The sequence below is a fragment of the Labrus mixtus genome, chromosome 14 (genome assembly GCF_963584025.1).
Source record: "Labrus mixtus chromosome 14, fLabMix1.1, whole genome shotgun sequence".
NCBI lineage: Eukaryota > Metazoa > Chordata > Actinopteri > Labriformes > Labridae > Labrus > Labrus mixtus.
The window spans coordinates 18168011-18195412 of NC_083625.1; the positions used below are offsets into that span (position 1 = coordinate 18168011).

General features: G+C 40.4%; 1 protein-coding gene across 2 annotated transcripts in view; it reads right to left on the minus strand.

Annotated features, from left to right (window-relative positions):
- The window catches only part of LOC132988296 (roundabout homolog 2-like), an 85276-nt gene extending 58084 nt beyond the window's left edge, over positions 1–27192 (minus strand). For both annotated transcript variants that reach the window (XM_061055621.1, XM_061055619.1), the window contains exons 1-2: positions 26644–27192; positions 22656–22982 (exon numbers count right to left, since the gene is read on the minus strand). In XM_061055621.1, the coding sequence (XP_060911604.1) occupies positions 22656–22982; positions 26644–26698 (382 nt within the window). In that variant the 5' untranslated portion in view covers positions 26699–27192. The remainder of the gene's footprint in view (positions 1–22655; positions 22983–26643) is intronic.
- Positions 27193–27402: the final 210 nt, after the last annotated feature.

The following is a 27402-nucleotide window of genomic DNA, read 5'->3' on the forward strand; positions in this document are numbered from 1 at the left end:
AATTATCAGGCAAGGACTGAGACCTCACAATGTACAAATAAATCAGGATGGAGCAATGACAACTGTCAATAGAAATCTCCCATTGACGGAGGTTGAAGCCAGGTCGGTAGCATTTGATTGGGCCGTGATCAGCGGTCGCGCTTTCTTGTACACTGCTAGACTAACGACCGCACAATGCCTTACGATGGCTGAAATTCTGCCAGACTTCAAAGATAGTCGTATGACTCAAAAATAAGGTCTAAATCGACCCGAAGTTGTACAGTGTAAGAAATTCAGCATCATTATGGCTTTTGTTGCTTTTGTTTCGTGCTATTGCATCATTATAGCACATCACCTGAGTTTCACCTGCAGTTTGCAATGTATTTCCCTCCTGCACTGCTAACTTTAAGCTTTGTGCTTTCAGCAGTTTGTACTTCTTTCTAATCCTTAATAGTCCGTCCAAGAGTTACAGCACCCGTAGGTACACCTGCCAAGCCATATGAATTTTACTCCCCGGGATGATATGATACCAGCAACGCCTGTACTGCCTGGACAACACAGTGATACACGGGCAGCAGTGTGGCTGCTGAACGCGGGCCAGACCGGCTCCGGGGGGGGAGGGGAACACATGCTGGGAGAAGGGAAGCGACAACTGCGGCTGGATCTGGCTTTGATGAGGAGGCATGAGAAGAGGGGAGGCTCAGTCTTGGAGGGAAGCAGGTGTGTGAGGAGGTGATAAGGATGCTGTGGCAGGCACCACACACACACACACACGAATACACACACACATACATGCAACAAATAAACATACCCCTGCAAATACCCACTTGCTGGAAACCGTTCATCCAACTTCAACACTAAATTTAAATGGCATCCCTTCAAAAAAAAAAAAAAAAAAAAAACTGAGCTTGCAGGTCCAAACTCTTTTCTGTTTCCTCACATCACAAGGAGACAGACAGAGAATTATGGTGCAAGAAAAGAGGAATTAAGGAGCGGGATGGAGATGATGAGAGAGGGGAAAATGAGAGAGAGAGAGAGAGAGAGAGGTTGATTTAAGGAGCTAATATTGCTGTAAACACTTCTTCGCAGGGGTAGAGGACTAAGCGTTAGTGTAAGTGTTTCTGCTTGCACACATATACCACACGCATATACATTTATGCGCAAGAGTTAAAGCGCCCCCCGGGAGTGCTTTGTGGCGTTCCGAACAGAGAAAAGTAATTTATGGATGGGATATTTTTTTGGCTGGCTTATTTCAGAATCCATTAAGATTAATTAAGTGTTGCTAAATGTGGTGCTATAGAGTTCAGATTCCGCAGATGCATTCTAATCATTAGCTCACAGTTTATTCGGCCCGCTAAACAGCTGCTAATAGCCTGAGTGAAGCCGGACCAGAGTGTTCTAATGGTGGGGGAACAGTGAGTAAGACTATTGGACTGGTGGATGGTGATAAGTGATTTAGAAGGACATCTATTGCAGCGTTAATGTATATCTATGACGCAGCATGGATGTAAATCTATACCTCAAACACACATCAGCGTAGCATGCACCTGTCCATCCTTGTTAATCAAAGGCAAGGCGATGGAGAGTGAGACAGAAAGGAAGCAATTAGACACTCTGTCATCAAATATTTGTTTTTGTTTTTTTGGCAGGAAGACTGCATTAAGGAGTGAGGGAAGGAGACACAGCCAAGCATGCTCAGCCTACTTCATATCCACTGTTATTTTAGATCGACTTTGCACAAGCAATTAGCGCCAATCAGGGATTAATTGAGCTAACACAGAAGGAGAGGGCTGGTTTTGGGATTGTTCTGCTGCTGCATTCGTCCTAACTCCAATTAAAACATCATCAAGTTGATTGCTTGTCTGTTCATGGCAAATGTGGGTGCATTCGTCAGCACAGATGCATATATGTTTGCATGTGTGGATTTGCAGTGTATGTCTTCTATGATTCTGTATCCACCCATGATCCAAACTGCTTATCCCGTTTGTGGTCGCAGTGGGCTGGAGCCTATCCAACATGCACTGGTGGCCAGTCAATCACAGGAATGACATCAAACAGGAACAACCACTTTAAACAACCAAACTCCCACTCCAATCTACGGTTACCAATTAATTAAATTAATCATGCCTTTGGACATGAGGAGGCCAGAGCACCCCTGCAGGGAACTCACGCAAACTCCACACAGAAATGTCCTAACCAATAGGGATTCAAACCAGGAACCTTCTTGCTGTGAGGCAACAGCGCTAACCACTGCAGCACCGTGCAGCCATGTCATTCTGTAGTACCATGGAAACTGAACTGCTTCAGAGCAAGCGAGTGGCTGGACCTTGAGTGGAGATTGCTTTGAGGGCCATTTCCAAGGTCAAGAATTTGAACAGTGTCATATTTGCAGCTCTGCAAAGCAGTTTGTTTTCTATTTTTCATTTGTTTTTTTTATGCTTGAGGTGTTTTTGTACAATACTGACAGAAACAATGCACTCAAAAGGAGCTGAAAGAACAGTTGTAAGAAAAAACAAAGCTACTTTCCAACCTTTATGGGACAGAAATAATCTAAATAGATGAAATGTATGATTTTGTGTAAATTAAAAAAAACATACCCATGCATCAAATAAAGGCAGCAGACATTACAAAGCACAGAGGTAATTTTGTGTTATACATCAAAAATGTGGGTTAAAGTTAAGATAACAAACACTTTCATCAAAGTTGCCTCGGGCAAAATGAAGACTTCTTCAATGTGCTGTATAAATCTGAGAAACTGGTCTGACAAGTAGTAAAACCAGGTCACATGTAATGACATAAATTATTTTAATAATCCTCTCTTATGCGTAAAGGGAATGAATTCAAACACGCTTACTCACAAGTTAAACTTAATTTGTCAAGAATTATTTTGGTTAATTATATATGTGCTTAGACCTGCTGAAGCAGTGCTTGATAATGAATGAATCCATATTTACAAGACAACTGAATATTTACAAATGGTCCTTTTTTCGTTGGTGTGGCACGAGGCACTCAACTTAGAACATTCTTGTGATAAAAAAAAAAACATCAAATATTGTAAATACTTCATGAAAATGGGAATTAATTGCATAAAATATGTAGAACAGACAAGAAAAAATGTTCATATTTGATGTTGAAAAACATCCTTTGTGGATCAGTGCACAAGAATAGACTTATGTCGGAGCAAAGTCATGAAAGAAACTGGTCAGCTGAGGTACTCTGAGCCAAACCGACAGGATAAAAAAGGGCTTCTTTACAAGTGCACTCAAACAAACTTGTTCCCTGAATTGCAAATTAGTGGTACTGTCTGCAACACTTAAGCATGCTTTCTTCTGGACTTTCTGGCCATTTTTAAACCAGTCATCTCAGATCATCAGTGGACCGTGATTATGTTTCCATGTCATTTTTCTTTAATAATGGGGTTCTGTGTGTCACATTAATCTATTGTGTCATCTTTGTTTTTGACAGGCATAGTAGGTAAACAGGTTTTCTGCAGGCTTTTGAACTTTTTGAAAATTGCCACTTTCCGTTGAGTTGAGAAAGACTGGGAGACCATAACATTATACTTGAACAAAGAGGTGGTCTCCACTCATCAAAATATGTCAAATATTTGGTGCTCAGCAGCATCAGGGTGTTGTGACTTGGGGAGGAATGAGAGGTTGGGTTATTAAAATTATCACTTAAATGCACTAATTATTTTTCAACAACCACAAAGTTGTGTTAATCAAATGCACTTTACTAAATTTGAGATCTCAGAAAACACCAGCTCCCTCCTACAACGTTTAACCTCTGCTGAGCTACAAACAACTTCCTGGAGCTTTCCAGGTAGCCAGCAGTCAGTGATAACTTTTTATACACAAAAAGCATCTCTTAATTAAAAAAAAACAAAAATCAGCTGTAAGCAAACATGACAATTTTCTTGAATAACTAAAAAAAAAAAACCCTCACAGCTCCAACTAGCTAACAGCTGCCTAGCTGCTAGTTTAGCCGCTGTAGCTAATATATAATATAAGATTAAGACACAGTGCATTACAGATGAATGTTAAAAGACAAACTTACAGTATGAATACGATACTCTTCGTTATCATCTTCATTTACCTCATTATCCTCCTTCTGTAACATCCTCTACCATGTTAGCATCCTAAGGCTAGAATTAGCATCTTCCACTCTGTCTTGTGTTAGCATAAGGAAAGAGCTCCACATGAACCAACCAATCAAATAAGTAAGTCAATTATACAGCAGCAACACAGTCTGTGGTGGTTTTAACTTCACACTATTATGTCAATAAACAGTATATTTTGTATTTTTATGAACTCACGTCAGTTTGATATTTCTATGTATGCACATTTGTTTCTGTTTTATGGCTTGGAATGAGACTTTAGGTGCATTTCCTGACACAAAAAAGGCTGTAGCTTTGATTTACTTTGAAATTTAAACCCAGACACACATTTTAAGAAGGGAACTCATCTTTAGCATTGTTATTGTCTTCCTGTCTCTTCCCTTTAGCTGCTGGTGTTTAACTATACAATGACCAAGCAAAGTTACTGAACATATCACTCAGGCCAGGAAACAGCGCTTCCCGCTTGGCAAATTACATGAGTGGAGTGGTTTTGTTAATTTTCTCATCCATTTATTTACAAGCAAGTGGCACACCTTAAAATATAGTAAACTGATTAGTTTAAAAGCCCCACAACATTGAACACTTGTAGTCCTTTCATATAATACACTTCATGCAGCTGATAAATTAGATTCTCAATTTCTGAAAATACTAAAAAGCATAAGCCCATAATTGCCTCATTCAAATATTAAGCAAGCTCCAGCAGCTGTCTCAAAGTTTAATAAGTATGATTGCAAATACTTCAGCTGCTCAGTCAAAACAGATTCTTAATTCCAAATCAACAGAACAGTCTGGTCAAGTATTTGTGCCTTAATTATGTTGTTACAGTTACTGGAAGGGAAATGGTTTGATACCCACAACACGTGCATGTTTCTTAATTGTTCTTGACCAAGCTCTACCTCATAGAAACACAGCCCAGATGCTAACACAGCTTTGATTGATTGAGAAGTTCTTTATTACCACAATAAAAAACACAATATTTTCCACATTTGAGGCTGTGAATGTGAATTAAGTGAGACACCTTGTTACATTGAACTACCTACAGACCCAAAAGTGTCAAGAAAAGCGGCACTATGCAATTCATTATCTTGTTTGGAAAGTTGAATTCTGTCATGAGATATATTATTTTGAACAGTAGCGTTGGAATTACCAATTAAAACCATTTTAATACCAAACTCCAAATCTGAAAGTTCAACAACAGCTGTGTAAACATTTCGATGAAAAACCTCATGAGTAGCATGTTTCTCAGATAAATTAAATACAGTTTGGTGACTAGGTTGGATCCAAGTTGAGTTTATACTTCAAAACAGTTTTAAAAAATCTGACATTATGGTCTAAATATACTCATGTTTCCGGAAGAATTGTTTACAGCAGCTCCAGCAATGACAGTTAGTGATCGAGACAAAAAAACACAACACTGTCATCCTTTTGGCATTCGTGTAAGGCCCAGATCACAGCCGCTGCCTGGGGCAAGGCTAAAAGAACACATCTGACCATACATCGCTTCATCTGTTAGCGACGGAAGCGTCTGTTACTCATTAGGCAGAGGATGCAGGCAGGCAATCCAAAAAACACAACAACAAACCAATTGTTTCAGGGGCTTCACAACCCCTCATGACACTGACAACTGCCTCCCCTACCCTAACACCCGTCAGGGGAAAATGATGAGCTGTATGTTTGTCTCTACTTTATATGCATTTCCGCACACTCTGACAGAAACCTGTCAACTGTGGTGCTGGGATGATTTTCCACTGGCATCCATGGAGAAAATCCTGGTTGGATTCAGAGCTGCCTGGCTGTTTCTGATGTGTAAGAGTGCTGAAGACAGGCCTAGCAGGTTTAAGCAGATTAATTAGGGTGTAGCGAAGACTGTGAAGAAATCTCTCTTCCATAGATGCTATATCCACTGACACGGCTCTGCATGCAGGCGGGTCCCTGAAATCTGCACACTATACCACCCGCCCCTCTCTCTTACTCCCCCATAGATACACTTAAATATTCTCCACACACATGCACACACACACACACACACACACACACACACACACACACACACACACACACACACACACACACACACACACACACACACACACACACACACACACACACACACACACACACACACACACACACACACACACACACACACACACACACACACACACACACACACACACACACACACACACACACTAGAGAGGAGACACTGTTGGAGGGCAAAAAGTCTGTCATGCCCCCTACTCATCCTCTCTCTCCAGGGTTATTCCAATATCCATTCACCCCTCCCTGTTTCCCTGAATGTGTTTACCCTCCTTGCTTCCCTCTCACCCTGTTTTTGCTTAGAACACATTTCCCCCCTAAGTCCTCCCTGCGAGGTAAATGCAACTCTAGCAGGAATGATTTTAACTTTCTGTGTCTTTATCAGAACATTGCTGTAGATCTATTTGCCTAAGACTTGAACAAAAAAACCCAAAATGTTCAAATTGAAGAGAAACAGAACACCCGAGGATTGTGGTCCAATTTGAAAATGTAAAATTAAAGAACTAATGTTGCCAGTTGGTTCTTTTGTAGAAGATGGGTTGCTGCAAGAAATACAAAGTTTCTTGTAAGCAGCACCAAGAACCCAAACTGAAGAATCCTTCCAAAACTCAATCCAAAACTTGTTATTCTTTATTTAATTTCTGTGAAAATATACCCATGTTATCTTACTGCGCTGATTGATATTGAAAAAAGACAAGAGCAAAAAATAGAAGCGTTTCCCCCCTCCTCCTCCTCATCCCCCCTCCCACCCTGAATCCTCATCACCATCATCATTTTCATCATTACATGAAATATGACCGAGAGCATAATCCCCACAATGCCGTGCAAATGTCGACGTGAGTTAGCATCAAGGAGACACAAGAGATATGCATGCATCATCTGGCCAGGAGAACATCACTTGTGGGGAGACAGCCAGAGGCCCTAAGGAGGAGAAACAGAAAGGCGGGGGTAGGAGGGAGGGGTGAGGAGGAAAGGCTGAAGGGGGAAGAGTAGAGGGAGTGAGGGCTGAAGGGTGCAGAACAACAGACGGGAATTGTGAGGAAAAGAACTGAGGTACAATATTTGGGGAAGGAAAATGTGGAAATGTGATGAGTGGGGATTTTCACCATAGCAGAGGAAGGGAAATAACACAGAGGCAATCAGAGAAAATGGAGGAATAATATCCCAGCGCTGCATAATCTCTGCAGATTCCAGCATTATGCATAATCTCCACAGGTTCGACAATACACCATGTGCCCTAATTCCGAGCCAATTATAAAGTGTGTGCTGTTTGGTTGGTTTAAATGTGTACATTGGTACGGATTGGACGAGGAGGGGCTTGAATTTAGGATTTGGCTCTGTGAGTAAGGGGAGTGTAGGGGGATTGTCTTCACAAGGGTGCAGACAGCTGGGGTCCCCATGCATGCAGCATTCCTCCCCTTAGCCTTCTCCATACTCTAATGCCCTTCACTGACCAGATTAAAGCTCAAATGACAAAAGCACAAAGGCTGATAACATCTGTTCTGGAACACACTGTCCGTCCCTTCCCATGCTGAGCTCTGTTGGTCACTCCTCAGTTCAAGTCCCCATGCGGACAAACATCTGCAGCGATGGACTAGTGCACATTAACTACTGGAGCATGAGACCAGGCTAACCCACTAACCACGAGAGCGTCATACCTTACACAGCAACACAAGAGCTTTATAAAAAGTGCCTTCTACATTGTTATCGTCTGTGTAATCCAAGGGATCTCACCTGTAATCTTCCAGCTCGAATGTGTTGTCTGTCCAATAACAGTGACTCATTCTGAAGTGCAGTGTTGAGATTTGGCTACTGTATGGTTTTCCTCATGATACATGTGAATTTGGTTTCAGTATTGCTGTTTTTGTAGCTTGGGTTATAAAGGTTTTCAGCGAGGAAAAAAAACATGAGAATAGTAAAGTGTATTGGGTGTTCGGAGCTACCAAATGCTGCTATTGTGAAACATCCACTTAGGCGTGTTGTGTCTGCTTCACAGTTGCTCTCAGTTCAGCCTTTGATAACCCTTTTCCTGCTGAAAAAACACTGGTGGTGAAAAATGTCTTTGGCAGAGAAATGTTCCACTTGTACAACAAAATGCAATTACACGGCATGCCATGCTTCTTTGTGAACTAGTGTAAAGTGTCTCAAAGTATGAAGTTAAGCCTGTATCGGCCCTGTAGCCCGCTACATGTGCTTCCTGTCACTTTTTATTCAGATAATGGAATTGTAAAGCTACTGTGAAGGACTTAAGAGTCCTCAGCATATGAGCAAATGCAGCATTATGGAGTAGCACTGCAAAGATTCCATGTTGAGGAAGGTAACGGATCAATATGAGCAACCCAGAAACTAAATGGGTTTAAATATTTCAACTAATGGATCACAGTTAACTTGTATTGAAGGACATGTGTTTTGAAAGTATGTGGACGTGAGGCTATACTAGGGTAATGGTAATGAAGGAAGTGAGGTACTTATGGAGAAGAACATCAATGTGTGTGTAAGTAACTGAGATCAAAACATTTGTACATGGTCTAAGGACAGGAATGAAAAGACTATAGGCTCTTGTTGTTCAGACATGTACCGTATTTCATGGTGAGCAGTTAGTAGCTTATTCTTATCAGAAATGTGATTTAGACCCTTAAACTACCGACATGCTGTTACTTCTCAGTTTTCAGACACAGCAGCTTGGTCTGTGGCCCTAAGCTTCACAAAATGAAAACCATGATACCACTCTAGCATTAGCCTGACACAAACAGGGCTCCTGGCAATTAGGCTGTGATAATTAAGCGACATCCAGGTGGGATTTGAAGGCGAAGCTTTCATGTGAAGCTATGACTTTTGGACTTAAAATGATCAATAACACATGCTAATTGATGCAAAGCTATAGCAGTTTGGTTGGCTGTATGCATCAAAACTGCCCTTGCATAGTATTCCATCCAATTAATTGGTTTGGTTTATACATCAACAATACTTGATTAGGTACATGCTAGAGCTGAGCGATTTGATTAAATATTTTTTTTATTTCTGGGATATGTATTGCAATTTTTCAACAACAACAAAAAACAGATAAATGCAGTTTATTTTTAGTTTGTAGAAAATTAATATTTAAATCAAACAATCTTACTTTTTATTATGAAGTGCTTAAAGTCATTTCTGATTTCAAACTTATTGCCATTCTAATTCACCATATGTACATGAGTTCAAACAAAGTCAAATTCTTAGAAGACAACGTCAACTTTTTTTTCCCACATGGGAGTAGAACTCCAGGACACCAGTCACCAGGATGGATTTCCATCGTTTGTTTGACCCATCCATTGTCCTTAAACTTTAGTCCAAGCAGCTGACGTCATCTGTATAATTTGTCACCTGACTTTCACGGTGCATCTCAGCAATAAGCTAGAGGAGTACCTACAGCATTATATGTTGACACTTTGGGCCACTGAACAAACTCCAGTATGAAGTAGTTAGTTGTGAGAATGTACTGACTCCACGCTGTGGCCCTGAATCTGACACCCAGCCCACTCCTTTCATCGCAAAAGTAATCATTACATGCCTTGCACAAACAGACACATGTTGGAATATTATTTGCTGCCTTGGTGCAATAACATCCTGTAAAAAAAGTGGCGAAAGCATTGACACACTGGGGTGATGATTTGTTGGTCTAAAAGGTAGGCCACAGAAAGGTGCTCACTCTGACTTGTACAGAGCATTTATTTATGATCTATCCTTTTTACCCAGGTAAAAAGCATGAGAAAACACATGCCTGTGTATGGACTTTGCTGGTGGATAAAAGAAAGATACTACGTTCGGTGTGTTTCATGAATTAATCAAGCTTCCGGATACTCCTTTTTCCTTTTTACTCACTGAGGTGTATCCAGGGAGGCCTGATGTCATCTTATTGCTGACCTTACCCCGACACTCTCCACCTTTTTGTGAATCGGAGGGCAGGATGGATAGAGTTGTTGACAAATTCTGGCCAAACTGATGGGATGGAGGTGAATGAAGAGGCGAAAGGAAGTCTAGATTGTGACACTTAGCAGTTCTAACAGCGCTTTGGCCTAGATTGGAGGAATGTTGGGAAGGGTACATGAATAATAAACCAGCTGCAGAGTCCCTCTGGCTGGATGGTGATGTTCTTCACTCTCATCACCCCAGCCAGATTAGAGACCACTGAAGGGGGTGGTTCAGCTTATTCATATAAGTGCACCATGAAAAGATGGGTCATTTGGACACAATAGATAGCATCAAGAAATTGCTTAATATACTAGAAACGAATCAAGAAAAAGACATTTTAATACTACATGCTTGTGACTGTAGCAAAGTCCCTGGGTATGTTCCTTTTTCAGTAGTAAAACATCTGCCTGAAGATGCCCTCCAAGTACCAAGACATTTCTCTGTGCAGAGATTGCACATCAATCACTGCACACGGGAACAATTATGAAGCATTATCATTTCGCTGAGAGACACATGACTTGGCTTAGTCATACTCAGATGCACACAATCACACACGAATAACAGGCACTCATAACGCGCACACACATTCAAGTATGAACCCATGGGTACTCTTGGAATCAGTTTGAATATTACAAATGTGTTTTTTCCTGTTTTTTCTGCGACTGTGGTCCCTTCCAAATATTGATAACTGAGTTTATATGACAGTCGTGGAACATAGCTGGCTGTAGCTCTCTGCAAACACAAGCCAACACCCAGCTGCAGCTCCCACAGATGACAGCAGCAATAAGTTACAGCTGTATCAGTAATAGTGTGAAGGCCTCATTCAAGGTCTGCTAATGGAGTAGCTTAAGCCAGCGCCAACTCATCTTAAAGGAGATGTATGGTCATATTTCAATTTCAAATGTTGAAACACAACTGCATTAAATTATAACTCATAATATGATGTGTATGGCTTCACAATATACAACCTTGAAAGGCAGACAGCAGCTTGCAATGAATCATTTTGTGGTCCGTCATATTGAAGACGGATTGTGTCGTATTGTGTTTGCGGAGTCCAAGCACAAACATTAAGACTGAATATAAAACCATCCAATGTGGCTTTAGAGCGTTAGCAAATATAAGATATATGAAAGAAATATCTGGATTCATTTCATCCACACAGTCTACTATTGGGCTAGTGCTACAAAGGTATGGCAACTCAAGGCTACTTTGACAGCAAACATATTTTTTCCCACTGTATGGAAAAAAAAAACTGTCTGTCAGATAGGGACGGAGAAACTGGCAGCTGCACCCTTTTGCTGGAGGAATTTCAATCTGTAGGCAGGCCACCTTAGGCAGACAGAAATATTTGGTTTATTCATTACAGGGCTCCTCAGTCACAGGCTGTCACAGGTGCATGGGAGCAGCTTGACCCTGAATGACCTCTACCAGAGTTTCGCTGGTGACTTCCTAAACACAACCGCTGTAACACTAATGGATGGAAGTGACTGCTGCTGTCTTTAGAGGGAGTACAACCTAGTCTATCATCAGCCATGCAGCCTCGAAACGAGTTGAACGAGTTGAACGATTTACTGCACTCGCTGTCCATCATTTCATCATAAACAAGGATTACAGAATTTGTTGTGCTTTTTTTTTGGGAAGGATTTCCAAAAAAAAAACAACCCTTTACTTGATGATGCATTAAATTAAAAGTATATCTGCAAAGATTTAATCCTTTATTCGAGGGCAAATGGAAGAAATCAAACCAGCTGAGTACAGCATTAAGCCAAATGATATCATTTAATCATAGTTTTGCTTCAATAGACCAGTTTCTGTTTGCTCAGCACTCTTTTTGTCAAGGAAAAATGCTGGCCAACAAATATATTTTGTCATAATTTTCCTTGAACAATTTGTTACTGCCTTTTGATGGGGGGAGAGATTTAATGGTGTATTATTGAACTTACATTTAATATTTGATAAGGACATTTCTCAACGGAGGTAAGTAGAAACATATAAAAGGATGTAATGGCAAACAGAAATAAATGACGTAAAAGGCAATTTCTTAATAAAGCGAATACTCATTAATGTGATGTCCCACTGGTTCTTAGGATGATGTTACTACCTGAAAGCATTTCCCAGTTATGATGTACACTCAGTGTCCTCTTAATTTGGAACACTCATTAATCTAATGCAACACAGCAGCACTGCCGTAACCTTTGTTCATTATTATGAAAATTACAACGTTTTCTTCATTTTAGATGTGTTTCTGATGTTTTAAAACCCATTGTTTATGAAATGACTATATGTTTTTTGAATGCATCAGAATGTACAGACTCATAAAGTTAATGGTAATAGTGAAAACAAACTTAAACATTCAAAATCAACATTCAAAAACTTGGAAGTATGTTTCTTGTAATGACACATTTACACTAAAAAGCATAATCTCAAATTAAATCTTTTTGCTTTAATCGTACATCCAGCTGCTTCTTGCCACAAAAAAATACAACAACCTTTAACACAGTAAACCCAGTAGGTTTGCGTCTTCACACCAGACATATGTTTCTTCCAACCAACTGTAAGAAAGTGCACTAGAGCTCTTAAAGGTGTTTGCATGGTCCAATTAACACCAGATGCTAGCCCTTAGCTAACTTACCAAACCTCATACTGCACAGACCTCCAAGGAGAGAGCATGGTCCAGTTAGCACCAGATGCTAGCCCCTTATCTCACTGTCTTCAGCCCAAAAAAAAAAAAAAACATGAATAAATTCCGCTTGCCTGGCCTGGACACCTCTATATTTGGACTGTTTAGAGCATAGGACCAACTTAAACGAAGAAATAAAAATATCTTATATAGTTCAAAGGCTGCTTTTGGAAGCAATGACATGAAGTATGTACAAAATGAAAATAAACATTTGGGTTCTATGACTCTGACTGGAGTGAAAACACAGATGGAAATAAATCAAACATGAATGTTATTATTTACTATTTGACATCATGTGTGACCTCACTATGGGTGAAATCCCATTGTCCTCGGTTCAAACAACTCCAACCTTGAAGACAAGTTTGCCGTGATAGAGGCAAAAGACAGTGGGCAACAGAAAATGCAAGCAGGCTAAAATGATCATCAATCATGAATATTCAAATCCTATCACATTATAGCATGGTAAATATGCTAAAAATTAAAAATGCTAACAATTAAAAAAATGAATCCATCTCCAATCCTCTCCTTTAAAGGCCACAATGACATATAGGATATATATGGTTTGAGCTTATACACATTAGATTTGTGTGATTCATGTCGAAGACTATTCAGCATTGGCTGTGTATCTGATGTGTCTGAGTTGACTACAACTGAGGGCTCTGAGCGCTCTAAGTTGGAAAAAGTTAAACTCTGAGCAGACAGAAGCTCTTGGGAACAGCAGCGTTTTCTCTTCTGCCTGATCTCTGAAGAGCTGGAGGGGTTTCTTTCACAACAGCATGGTCAAGAACAGAAATTGAGAGAAAAGCTAGTAGTGCTTATTACTGACTGCCCAGAGCTTCAGTATTTGATTAAACGGACAAAACTTGCCCCGACATAAACAGTAAACTTCAAACTTAAAGGAACATTAGAGGGGCACTTGAGCCTTTGGGTAGATTTTTTGAAAGTTTTTTTTTTAGTTACTGCTGTGGTTTTTGATTGCCTTAATGCAGCTGATAGAGTTATACTTGGCTTTCTGGCACACCACAAATTGATAGCGGATCATTTAGCCTCTGTATCTCAGCAACATGCTAAATATTCCTTGGGGTTCTTAGGAACAGAGAAATAAACAGGGGGAAGAGTTACGATGTGCCTAATGCTCTAGCAGTGCACAAATCTTAGACCAGACTCGGGCAATGGGCATCTTGGCCTTATTTGCCCCTACTGACAATCAGGGGATGAATCTGTTTTAGTTACTTTAGGTATAGGCCACCATTGTTTGACTCCGATTATCTGTTAATGTGAGATTTTTAAAGAACCAATCTTAACCTTCTCAAATTTATTTTTGATATCTGATATTAGTCAGCCCTGATAATATCAAACAAGTGTGATATTTGAAATCGAGATGATTACAACTGTACTTTCCCAGCGAGACCATGACAGCCAATGACAGAGAGCAGAAGAGAAGGAGACCTTATCCCATCTACACTTCTGACTTAAGAATGGACCGTTGATGTTGACGTTGTCTACCCAAACATCACCTAGCCTCATTGTGTATTCTTTTGTTTCTTCTCACTGCCAAGAATAAGTACAGCAAATTGTAGTCAGTTGCGCTTTGGTTATAACTGCCTCTCTAAGAGATAACATGAGCTCACACTGTAATTGTTTATATTTGGTATTACACATGCAATATATATTAATAATATCTTATACTGAGTGGTACTCCACTTTTTAAGATATTTTAGTGTGCTTGTTTATGAGTATATCTTTTTTTCACATCTGGGAAACCAGATTTTTAAATTTCATTAGTCTATAGAGTCTGGGTATAGTTGTCTTTGCTTAATGATATCTTGTGATAGTCATTTAACTTGAGGCAATCAATTTAAAAATTGAATTAATCTATATTCATTTGAAGATGACTGCTATCTGTGAAGGCATAATATTGAGTAAAAGATGAGTAAATAAACTTAGACCTATTCATCTCAGTAGCAAAAAAAAAAGACCAGTTCCGACGAGCTTGATTCAGAAAACCCGGCACTCTGTGGCGGATTAACGAGAGCAAGGCAGAGGAAGGCAAACAGGGGATAAGCACACAGGAAGGCTGTTGGACTGGCAACAGATGGTGCAATGTGGCCAACCTATCTACTCACAGAAAACATTGACAATCTGCCTGGGAACACACAGGGCTGGCAGGCGCTTACTTTGGATGTTGTCAATGGGTACGAATGAAATGCCTGATTGATGGCACCTTGCCACTTTCCAAAGCACCAGAGAGTATCTCCCAGTGGAAACCCTACTGAACCTTACTGTAAGTGTTGTTCTACATTTTCAGAATCTCAAAACTAGCACTAAGTAGGTGCTTAATAATATTAAGGGCTAACAATAACCCCATTTCTGGTATCACTGCTAAAATCCCACCCAGAACTCCGGCCTGGATCTAGTGGAAGCTTTCTAATCCACTACCCACATGGTGTTTGCCAGTCGTAAAGCTCAAATATGGAGGTGGGGATAAATGATGCCTTCCACTTTGGAAGAGAACACTGTTTCATGCCTGGAGAAAGCAAGGCTTTGACTCTTAAATTATGCAAATTAGGCTACTGTTCTCTTCGCAGTCTTCAGCGTTGAGTGGCTCAAAGGAATGCCCGTCATTGAAGAGAACAGTGACAACAAAGCAGATAAGGAGGATGAAGATGATTTCTCAACAGGGAAGCGACACTACACAGGCTGAGGTCACATTTAGACTAACTTTCTAGTTTCCTTCATGGCCCAAATTGAAAAATATCACCATTCCAAAGTGCATTTGCCCTGTTCAGGCTGACGTATAAGGAATGAAATATCAATGTTGACCAGTTTTTATTACAAAACACAATTCAATGTATAAGAGACAATCCTATATTTGAGTCTTTAAAAAAAATACTTAACATTGGCGTCACTATCCCTTTTCTTGCTCACTTTGTATTCATGTTATAATTAAGTACCAAACAGTCCTTCACATTCAAAAAATGTGTAGAATCCTGTTAAGGTTTCTCAACCCAATTTCATTAAAGTGGATAGGGAGTGCATCTTTCCAGAGATCACAATTTACAGATACATTTCTCAGTGCTACAGGACTCTTGCATGCAATTATTCTGTTTGTTTTGATTGAAACAAATGTGTGAAAATGAACAAGAGGAAACAGTCTCATGTTGCCAATAACAGATTCAATGCATCCAATTTGTGAAACAGATAGAGATACTGATTTTGTTTTTAATTTCAACAACTGCAATTAGTTAACACAATTAACAAAATAATTTGCCACTTACTAACATTCTTCCCGATTCATTCAATGTTACAATTTCATAGTAGACACTTTTGCCCAAATTGACATCTTAGAGTAAGTAAAACTTTCAGTGAAAATAATTTGATTGTGTGTTTGTAGGGCAACAGGATCAAAAGAGTGATTCAACTTTTCTAGTAGAATCTCAACATCTTAATTTCAGTTGTCAGAGCCTTGTTAAGGATGAGTCCACTGTCATTTCCAAAGACAAAACCAAACCAAAACAAACGTTTGGAGAAAAAAAAACTAATATTATGAACCCTTTAACATCTATGCTATTACTTTTCTTTTTTTTACTTGCCATGCTGATATGTCTCAATGTATGTATGTTGGTCTGTGACATCTTAACTAACCTATTACATGGTTTGCAGTGACTAAATTCATGTTTCCAAGATGATAAATCTTTATGAGCGACTAGTAAATTTTTCTTTCCAATGAAAACTGTTTTCAGGTAGACTATGCTGTAAATTATCTCAACATCTGCTTGTTGGATCCGTACGACATGTTATACAGATATCCATCTTGTGCCATCACCTTACATTTAATTTGTCCAGCACTATATGACTGCATATCCGCATATATGCTAACATAAATGGACCTTTGATGATTTTCAACCTCATCCCTATCTGACCATGTTATGTATTGTGTGAAAAGTGCCTGCAGTAGTTGTTCCCTGTCTTATGGTTGCCTGGAAAAACTACAAGCTATGCTATTTCCCTTTAGATGTAGAACAAATCTAGCCAATTAACAGCAAAAACTGACCCAAAATGTGAATGTAAAAGATTTCGTAATTGAGCATTCATTCATTATGTTTAGCTGTATGGTGTTAAGTTGAAGAAATTGTGTGGAGCACACATGAAAATACACTCTTACAAATGTAGCTATTTCTAGCATGGCTTTGCTAGCAGGGCAATCGGCTTTCTTAACCAGTATAGCAAATACTGAGGAGTAAAACACTTAAATTTACTAATGACCATCAACACTGATTACATATTCACAAAAAGGGGGCTAAACTTCTTTTTGACTGTGAATATGGTACAATTATATTTGCAGAACTGTCTTTGTAGGCTTATTAGCATTTTGATGTCAGTATTTGGCTAAAAGCACTGCTATGAATACGTACAGGGAGCCAGGAGCAGCTTGCAAGGCTGTAGACTAAGTTTTATTTGTCACTCAGATTTCTGCCATCAACCCTAACATCCACCCCAGTCTTACATCTGGAGTATACGGCTCTAACTCAAAATGGCTACTTCCTTTAGCATGGAAAGCATTAGTAGCTTGACGGAAAAATTTGCTTGACTTTTCAAGCTATGAGCTTTTTAGAAAGACTCATTTTGTCAGATGTTGGCTCTGAATCAACTATTGTACCTCGAATAATTAATCTTCACCTTTTTTTAACCCATTTTTCCTAAAATTCCAAATGCACATTTCACTAAGGATGACAATGTGGACTCTAGCTGCATCTAGCTATGTGGCTGTTTGTGACTAAGAGAATTAATTGATGATTGTCAAGCTGAGCGACTTTGCCTCTAATTCATGTAGCACAGTCAAGCAGCGGGGGCTCATCTTGCTCTTGAGTTTTGCACTAATGAACACCCGTGCATCCACTGCCCCTCCACCCACACCTCCCTTCAACACATCACTGTTTTTTGTCTTTCTGTCTCTTCTTAATAGTTGGAGAGAGCTGTTCTAATTCCATCAACAGCTACTCGGCCTGATGATTAGTGCCAGTCCACTGGTGGCCTGGAGGTCGCACAGTTGTTTGTTGACGTCGCCTGTGAAGTAGTACTCAGCTGCAGAATAAACAGGCTGAGGATGTGAAAAGCTGGCTCTGCAGTCAGCCATGTTTGATTGCACACTCTGACAGCAGGTGACAGTTGATTATTAAAATCACATACTTGGATTTGAGAAACAAGCGACACGCTGCAACAGTACGAGAAACACAATGAGGCTTGTTCGCCAAGCCAAAATACAAAAACCTCCTAATAATAAACAGACATGGCCTCATTTCTGTGCGAAATGGCTGATGTTATCAATTGTGTCAAATATGCAACCAACAAGACGGAGCAGGAAATAGAATTTCAACAAGGGGAAAGATGTGTGCCCTGGTCTATCAGCTGACACAGAACATGTTCCCTACTGGCCCAGGATCAAATTTGCTTCTCTACAGTGTCTTCCTTTTAGCTTTTTTTTATTTCCAGACTGGGAAAAAAACATGGTGCAAAACTCTTATCTAGGATTAGTTTTTAAGTTAAGCAAAATGTGTGTTCAGTGTAAACCCACTTCCCCCATGCTGTAAAATACTTGCGGTACGCTGCAAGATTTAGCAAAGATCAAATAACCATGCAGATGGATAAAAAATATGTTAATACTGTCTTTACGGACTTCATAATGTTTTGAAGTGAGCCTAAAGCGAGATGATTAAACCCAAGAAGAACAAACATCGCTGTAAGACAGAATCTCCAAAAAGGGAAAAAAAAAAAGCTTCAAGTACTTTAAAATGTGTTTGCAGCAAATAGAAAAATAAGACAGGATGTTAAAAAAAGGAACAAGGTAAACATCATTTTTTTCTTCAGACTGAATGTTTTTCTTTTTAGTTTTTTGGCATATTCAGCTTTTTTCAACTTTAAGAGATCAATACCAACACAGAAAAATAGCCTTAATATCTATTGATTCTCTGTCATGAGCTCTATTGTACAGCGTTCATGGAAAAATGACTGTGTAGAACAAAGTGTTTCTTGGTAAGGTTCGGTTCATTTTTACTTAAAAAAAAAAAAACAATTGTCAGGAGGTGAATTGTTTGTTTTTGCAGGGCTGCCAGCTGTAGAGTTGTCTGGCATATCTAAATCATTTACATATTTTAATCTTCGCTCCCACCTTAAGCAGTTGAAGTGTTTTTTGCATCACATGGAATGAATGACACCGCCTCAAATTTCACTCAGACTGAAGCTCATAAAATGCACGGCGAACCACCGAAAATGAGCTTGTACAGCACAAATGTACCGCGGGGAGCAGCAACCCTTTGGTTAGTGGAATTTTCTAAGCCACTGGTTGAGACACAATGCTGCAGCCCATTAGAACATTTTAAGGATGTGTGTGGACTCTGAAGAAGCGGACCATTTTGAGCCAGGCTCACTGTCAGAGAATCCCCACAGCACTTTCATCTACCCGCTCACTCCCACCCGCAGCATCGCATGACAACTTTGGCTGCAGCAATACTGGCAGGATCCTGCAGCCCCTGGAGGAGTCATGCGATTATGCATCCCTGTAGCCATGATATTCTGAATTTCACAAAGAAGACTAAAGGCTGGATTGGTAGCACTGTCTTTTATGTGAGAGACGCTCCAGAAAAATAACAACCTTTCGACACTGGCTGCACAAAGAGAGAGAACAGCGAACTAAATTTGTTAGTGAGTGTTATTTTAACCAGCAAACAAAGCTGAAGTAACTTTATTTGTGGGCAAAGTGGTGACATACATATCTTGATATAGCTTGTACAAGGCAATAACATTGAAGAATATAAGGGGTTAGAATAAGAAAAAAATATGCAAAGGCCAACAAAGTTAGCTTTAAAGGAGATTGACAAAGATTGACAGAATCTCCAAGGCCCTTGACATAACGAGTACCTTAGAAACGAGACTATTTAGACTGCGTGGCTGCTCTGTTGTTCATATAGCAGCCGAGGAAAACAGAGACTTATTGAAGTATGAAGTGCACTCCAAAGAGCGAACACTGGTACCTGAGGAAGTCAGGTACCAGTGTATGTCAGTAACACACATAATTCATGAAGAAAAGAGGCTCTAAGAAAATAAACCATGATGCTACAATACATCATTCAACAATAAAATAATATCATTCAATACATATGACAGTTTTGAGGAAACATTTAAGCTGCTTTGAAGCATAAATTAAAGCATATTTCATACGTACTTCCTGATATACAGACGTATCTCTGGTTATGCTAAAATCTGTTAGGCCTGTTATTAAAATGTGACTAACCTACCCTATACCGCTTACACATAAGAGAGCGAGTATCTCTCTTCTAACAGTAAATAAAATGTTTTGTAGTAAATAATTGCTGCTCCTTCACTTACAATGAATATGACAAATTGCTCCGAAAATGAATTCAGGATTCCAGTTTGAGCTGCAGACTCAAAATGAGCTTTATTGTATTTAAGGAGAACCACAAAATCCCCACAAAATCCTTCTGACACAGTTATTGTGTTCATAAAGTCGGACCGTATTCAGTCAAGGGAATCAGTGGAGCGGCTGTAACATTTGTCTCTTGACACTGTAACGACAGTTTTGGGTCTCTGGATTCTTCATGAGAGAGAGAATTATTCACTATCTCCAAATATAACTGGACTGTTTAATATGAGCAGTGTAAATGTGAGGTGTAAATTCTTATTACAGGAAGACTGGTTTAATGAACTGCAGTATGAAACACCTCGTCGTCTCATTTTATAGGTACAAGTTTTGTACTGCAACATGGGCATACACTTTACATTTGTTAATGATAGGCAGACTTGTGTCCTCTCTTATGCCTGGCACCTTTAAAAGCATTTCCAGAACAATCCCACGTTATTGATTAGTGAGCAAGGAGGGGGAATCAGTACCAGTAAAAGAAGATAAAAGAAATAAAAGGGTCTAATGTGGAAAAGGCAATGAGACGAAGAGAGGATGTGGGGAAGAAAAAAAAACTCAAAATGTCTCGACTAAGTTACCATTAGGGTTCAAGACTCGTGTCTCACTTTCTCTTTTTCCTATTGTGTGGTTAAAGAAGTGCAGACACCAGTTTCAGTATCAGAAATGCCAACAAAAACATCTAAAATGAGGTTCCTGTATTTGCAAGGTTGCTGGTATGTGGACAAATCCAATACACAGGCCCTCAAGTAGTCAACTTGCTTAAAGGTGCTCTATGTAGTTTTGGTAGAGAACTGTACAGATTATGTGGTATATGTCTAGAACTCTATACAAAAACTGTCCTCAGACAAGAATTTGGTCCCTGGAACACTGAAGATAAAATTATACGTGAAAAGTTATGGTGGGGGGCCCACAACAGTGAAACCGTAACTCTCCTGGTAGTTTTTGAGCTCCAAACAGTGTTCCAGGGACCCATTTTTTATTTGAGTAAAGTTTGTGTATTTACTTCAGAAAATATAGCACAGCATTGTTTCACTTCTCCAACTTTCAAATTTCACTACCAAAACTCCACAGTGCACCTTTAACCAAAAACACATTTTTTTTTACCATCTCCCCCAAACCATAACTGGCAAAGCTACTGTATGCCGTGCCATGCTTCCACTGTGGCTGATCCTGTAAAGAACTTTTTTTTAGAGCAGCTAAGAACTGATTTCAAGTTTCACATATTATCAAAAATAAATAGGATGTGAAGGCAGAAGGTGTAAAGCTACTCAGAGATAATATGGAATGTCAGCATTTTGAGAACATCGTGCAGTGGAAATACCCGGCAGTATAATGGAGAGGAGTATTCAAATATTCAAACCTTCTTAGTCCAGGAGGAGCTCTGCTGCTGCCAAACAAGGTTAGCAATATCGGTCTGCAGCTAATATGAATATTTTTAATTCCACTGTAAAGAGAAAAGCACTCAGTGGCGGTTGATACAAAGGTTCACATCAATATTGGATAGGAGGAAAAAGATGATATCAGAAGTCAATAAAAATGATTTCTCTTTAGAGCCATACACATTATCAAGAGTGGGAGAAAATCTGCACGAGTCAAAGCAGATCACTGATAGGATATACATCATAGTTAAGGTAATAGGTTCTAATTCATGATTTCAAATAGGACTCAAATTTGCTCATGTTTCTGAAATCCTTGGTTGTTTTGTGAATTTTAGATCAAATTGCGTGAACATTCCGCATATTTTTGTTTGTGTACAAAATCTCTGCGAGAGTGAGAAAAGCAGAGCGCCGAGTGTTTTGTGTGTGCACGCGTGTATCTCCATGTGTGCGTCCGAGCGTGTGTGCATCTTGTTCATGGCAAGAAATCAGCTCAGTTTAGCACATAATGGAAATGCGAATAGCCCAGAGCGCCTCTCTCCCACACAGGGAGAGAACTGGCTGGGAGCAGGCTGCATCTTTCCAAATCCAAACAGTGAAAGGGGAGTCAGCTAGGTTAAAATCCTGCCCCCTCTTCCTCTCCCTCCCTGGAGCCATTCACAGCTCAGCCCTTACATTACTCAAGCAGGTCATCCAAACAGGTCTCACTAGCAGTCTGAAAAAACATATTCACACACATAATGCACACACATGGCTAAGCATACACACATGCACAGAGACACACTTGTAGGTTCAGTGGAGAGGTTACGGTGTTCATATTATGACAGATGACATCTTAAATGTGGCTCCCTAAGCAAAACAGCCCCAAAATGTTATGCTTAATTTAACATTATATCTACCTTTTCAGATTGAACATTAACACGTTTTCACATGTTCACACACTCCACAAAAGGTTAGCAACCTCAATACCGCTGCATAATAATTCTTCCATTTCCCTGTCATGCAACACTGAGATTCCTTTGACCAGAGCTTTACCTTTCTACCCAGAGGTACGCGATGAAAGTCAAGACTTACATGCAACTTCAAGAGACGCATTCCGGCTTACGGCCTCCCCTAGATAGTTTCGGGCCATGCACACATAGCTGCCGTCGTCGGGTTTGCTCCTGCGTCCGTGGACGATGCGTAGGAAGAAGAGGGAGCCGCTGGGCAGCAGCATGCGGTGGGAGCGGGGGTTGTCGCGGTCCGTCTCGACGCGCTCCCCGTCCTTGTACCATTCCACCGTAGGGGTCGGGCGGCCCTCTGCCTTGCAGTTGAGAGTGGCTGGTTCCCCTTTGGACACAATGAGGTCAGAGGGGTGCTCCACGATGCGGGGAGGGGAGTCTTCCTGGCGTAGACGAGACCCTGGAGAGGAAGAGGAGTAAAATAAAGCCCCCATTAAAGAAATAGCAATAATAATTACAATCATTAATAATGCATTTTAATTTCGCTGCTGCATCGACAGCGGCATGTTTGGGAGGAATGCATTATTTAGTTAGAAACTGAAGGCAAATAAAATGCAACCTACGGAAACACACAATTAGTCAACAGAAATTCAAAGTGCAGAGCAAAACCAGCAAGTGTCAGCAAAAGAAGTGGCTGATTATGGAACAACTGTGAAATACTGTAAGATAACAGACACTATAAGAAATTGAAGAAATGGTCACACATACACTGCTTTCTCTTCATTTAGTAATGCAGAGGTAGACGCACATTTGCAGACGAGATTGGTAAAACAAAACAGAGCATAATTGCATTACAGTCCTTGGACGTAAAGTTGATTAGTGTCAGGTTCTTCCTGGCTGCTGCACGGCTTTGCGCTGTGTTACTACACTCTGGCTCACATATTTACTTTCACAGACAGGAGCTGAGGAGTCATTACATCTCATTAGCTTTTTCATTAACACGTTCCATCAAACACTGACATCATCAAATATGTTGTCTCAGTGGGTGTAGAACAGTGACTGCTACATTAGATTTTTCACTTTGTACTGTATTAGCGGAGCTGTACAAAGTTTGCAATTCCTTACCGTGTCCATAAGGTGCCTTATTTTGTAAACATGGGGAATATTTAGTTTTCAAAGTCCAGCAAATTATTGCCTTTTAAAGACTAGAAACGAGCAGTTAACAACCAGATGCTGCTATATCTTTCCATTGATTTGGCTGTAGAAGGTATTTCCTAAATCAAACCCCTGCATGACACCCAGGGATGACCCAGATGTTGTGTCACGGTGTTTGTTTACAGACATGTCAGCATCAGGTCTCTCATCTATTTCATGGTGTATGAGCACATTATAATGTCTGTGTTAAAAGGTCTTCCACTTCCAAGCCGCGCGTGTGTGTGTGTGTGCATGCCAGCAAACCCAGAGTGTGACTTTGGAGTAAAACCAACCTTTTTTTTTTGTCTCTGTCATGAGGTAAAAAGAAACGAATAAGAAATAAATAAATGAAAATGATGTTACACGGGTCTCTTGTGTTTTTTGCTTCAGATGGTGACAAATCATGCAAATTGCAAAGGCAGCCGTGATGATTGGCTGCTACATAGCAACCGAAATAAAGCTGCGAATGTGAGCAAAATTGATGTGACAGTCTATAATGTTAAGAGGTTTGTTGACAAAAGCATTCCATTAGCTGGCGCCAACAAAACCAAACCCACGGTGATACAATTTGTTTTTAACACGCTTTTAAAACACTATACATGTGCCTCCTTATTAAGTGTGTGGATGGGCAAACAAACACACGTCTGGTGACTTCTTTTAATTGGTTGTCCCATTAGTCGGCCTCTGCTGTGGCTAATGTAGAGTTGGAGACTTGTGCTGTCTGACAATCGAATAGAAATGAGATGATTTAAGTTGTGGGCGGCTCAGCGGCTCTGTGGTCGGTACTGTCAGCTAAACAGCACGGAGGTCCTGCGGGGTCCTGTCAGTCTGTTAGCTCTGGACTGGCAACCCGTCCAGGGGGTTAGCTTGCTCTCTGTTCTATGTATGCTCCAGCAACCCATGACCCTGAATATGAATAAGCTGGGATAGAAAATAAACAGACAGAGGAATGTTTGGATGTGTCTTCTTGATTTCATGCTGGCATTTCTACAGCTGAATATTCCTATGAAGATACTTACAGATTTTATGAAAATGCAGCTGTCTTATTATAACGCTTCCTTACTAAGCCAACATTTTGCATATATCTTTGAGAGTTAAGCTTTTTGTGTTACACCCAGAACTATATTTCCCAGCCAGCGAGTCTAGTTTTTGAGGATCTGTCCATGGTGCTGAAGCTGGGAATTCAAGGTCTTGCAGAGAAAAAAAAGCTGGTAAAGCACATGTTTTGCTGCCTGTAAGCGGGGACCACTTTAATAAAAGTCACTTTGAGGTGACATCTGTCTACCAGGAGAGCTCAAAGGAATTCAATTTCAGCGTATGACCAAAAGAGTCATTTGATTGTCAAGCAAACAGCCCCATGTGCTGTCTCTCAGATTCTTTCTGAGATTTGAAAATGAAGTTTGAGACGTCAAAGCCGCAAAGTTGGTGTCAGCTCTCTAAGCCCAAAATCAGTAGTATTGACAAAAGACTTAAGAACGATACAAACAGTAATAAGGGCACACTGTCAGTGTAATGTGAACTGTATTGTGGGCGGACTGCAAATGCTCAGCATTATCCTCTCTAATAGATGGCCTACTGTACTGCCACAGGGATAGACAGCTTATTCTCTGGAGAATCAGGTAACAACCAGTGCGATGAGCCTGGAAACAGACCCCTTACTTTGCAATTATTGTTTACACCATGTCATTTATGAGTTGCTTAAAGCACAGGCTATGTAAAATGATGGGAAAAGACAAGTAGCACCTTGCAGTAGCATCCCAATGCGGTCAACAACCTCTAAAGTAACCTTAAAGTGCAATCATAACCTCCCTGGAAGTGCATCAACAAATACTGATCACTACAGGCTAGACAGAAAATATAGGATTGATTGCAGAGCCTTCAGATTGCATTGCTTTGCTTTCCGATTGCACCACTTTTCTGTGACAAATAAACACGCAACACATTAATTCAAGTGTCCTGAATCCACACCCACTTTACGTGCTGATCACACCTGCTTTCAGTTTACTCCACTGACACAGATTTATGCTCAATGGGCTGCAGTCGTGCAAAACACTTCATGATAAGGACAACACCTCCTCTCAGGGAGTCTTAGCCCTGTCTCTTGTGGATCAAATATACAGTAACACATGTATAGTAGTAGGTGCATGTTATGAGTAACGTGAAGACACTGACAGTCAGGGGTGGAATTTCCAGACTATGAGTAAGCATCTTCTCCATGGCACATTAGACATTTCTGCTACAGGACATCCAGTTAGCTCCATCATCTGCCTGAGCAACCTTTCAGCGTCAGGCCACACAGAATATGACCCCGAGATAAGTCCACTACAGCAAAATGTGGGGACCGTCCATTAGATTGGAAGTTTGCAAGACTTTTTGAAGGACTAATATGCATGACAGCCAGCACGTGAGATCTGCTCATTTAAATAGAGACAATAAATATTGAAAAAGGTCGCTCTCGTGTGAAAATACAAAAGACAAGTGAATGTGGAATGTTTGTTTTCAGCTAGCACAAATTGGAACTCGCAGTACTTGTGGGAAGAAAATGGCAATCCCGAATCTGCAGAAGATTTTACACACGTAACAAATGTGCTCAATTAGAGCAGACCTTATGAATAAATTAGCAACTTTCGTCTGGCAAAGCCATTAAACAGTTGAGCCCACACTATGAGGTTATATTACACCAGATCTGACTGAACTAGCTATGATATGTCATAATGTGCGAAGTGCATTGACGATTTTACACATGGAATTAAGAGGCAGCACAGATTTAATGTATATAACGTGCGGAGCCAGGCTCGATATATCTTTGAAGCACTTGAAATGAAAGGAGCATGGGTCGAATACGCGTCAGGTCACAGACCAGTCAGTTTTACTGAACTAAAACATTATTTTAACTGTATTTCAGGCAGGAATGTTTATACACTTACCGTGGGTTTGGGTGTACAAAAGTCCACAGAGAAATAAATACTGTAGAGGACCCATTCTGGCATATTGGCCCCGTGGAAGCTATAGGCGCATGAATTCCTCCTCAAGCGAAACCAGCAATCAATGAATCAATCAATCCTGTTTTCGCCTGTGCGACTTTCTGACAATAACTGTCTCAGGTTATTAGGCTAAACGACAGCAATCAAATACTGTTATTTGAGCCGCGGAAAAAAGCAACAATTCGCGTGTCCATTCTTCCTCTCCAAGAGCGCACCAGTAGTAAAGCAGCGGTCTGCCTGTCGACTCGCCGACACGTTGGGGAAATTTCTGCAGTCACCAATTGAAAACATTACCGACGCCCAAAGACACTCCGGTTACCAATGGCTTCTCCCGTAAGACAGCATTCGTCTTCTGGCACTTTCACCCGCTCCTGCTGTAGGGGAACGCACCCATCCTCGCGCGGGACAAGTTAGTGAGATGAGAGGTGGTGCTGGGCTTCAGTCAGAGGTGAGACGCTGCACGGTGCAGCACAGCTCAGCCCCTCCTCTCCCCTCCGCTGCCCGGGGAGAAACTAACCGGAGAACATAACACACAATAGCTCTTTACAGTAAAACTCAGCAACACTTTGCATTATGGATCAGAATTTCTGCACAACTGGATTCTGTTCAATAATAATTATAAGTAACCCCCCCCCCCCCCCCTTTATTCTACAGGGTAATTCCACTAACAAATCTTATTAAGGCTCTACACACAGTCTTTGT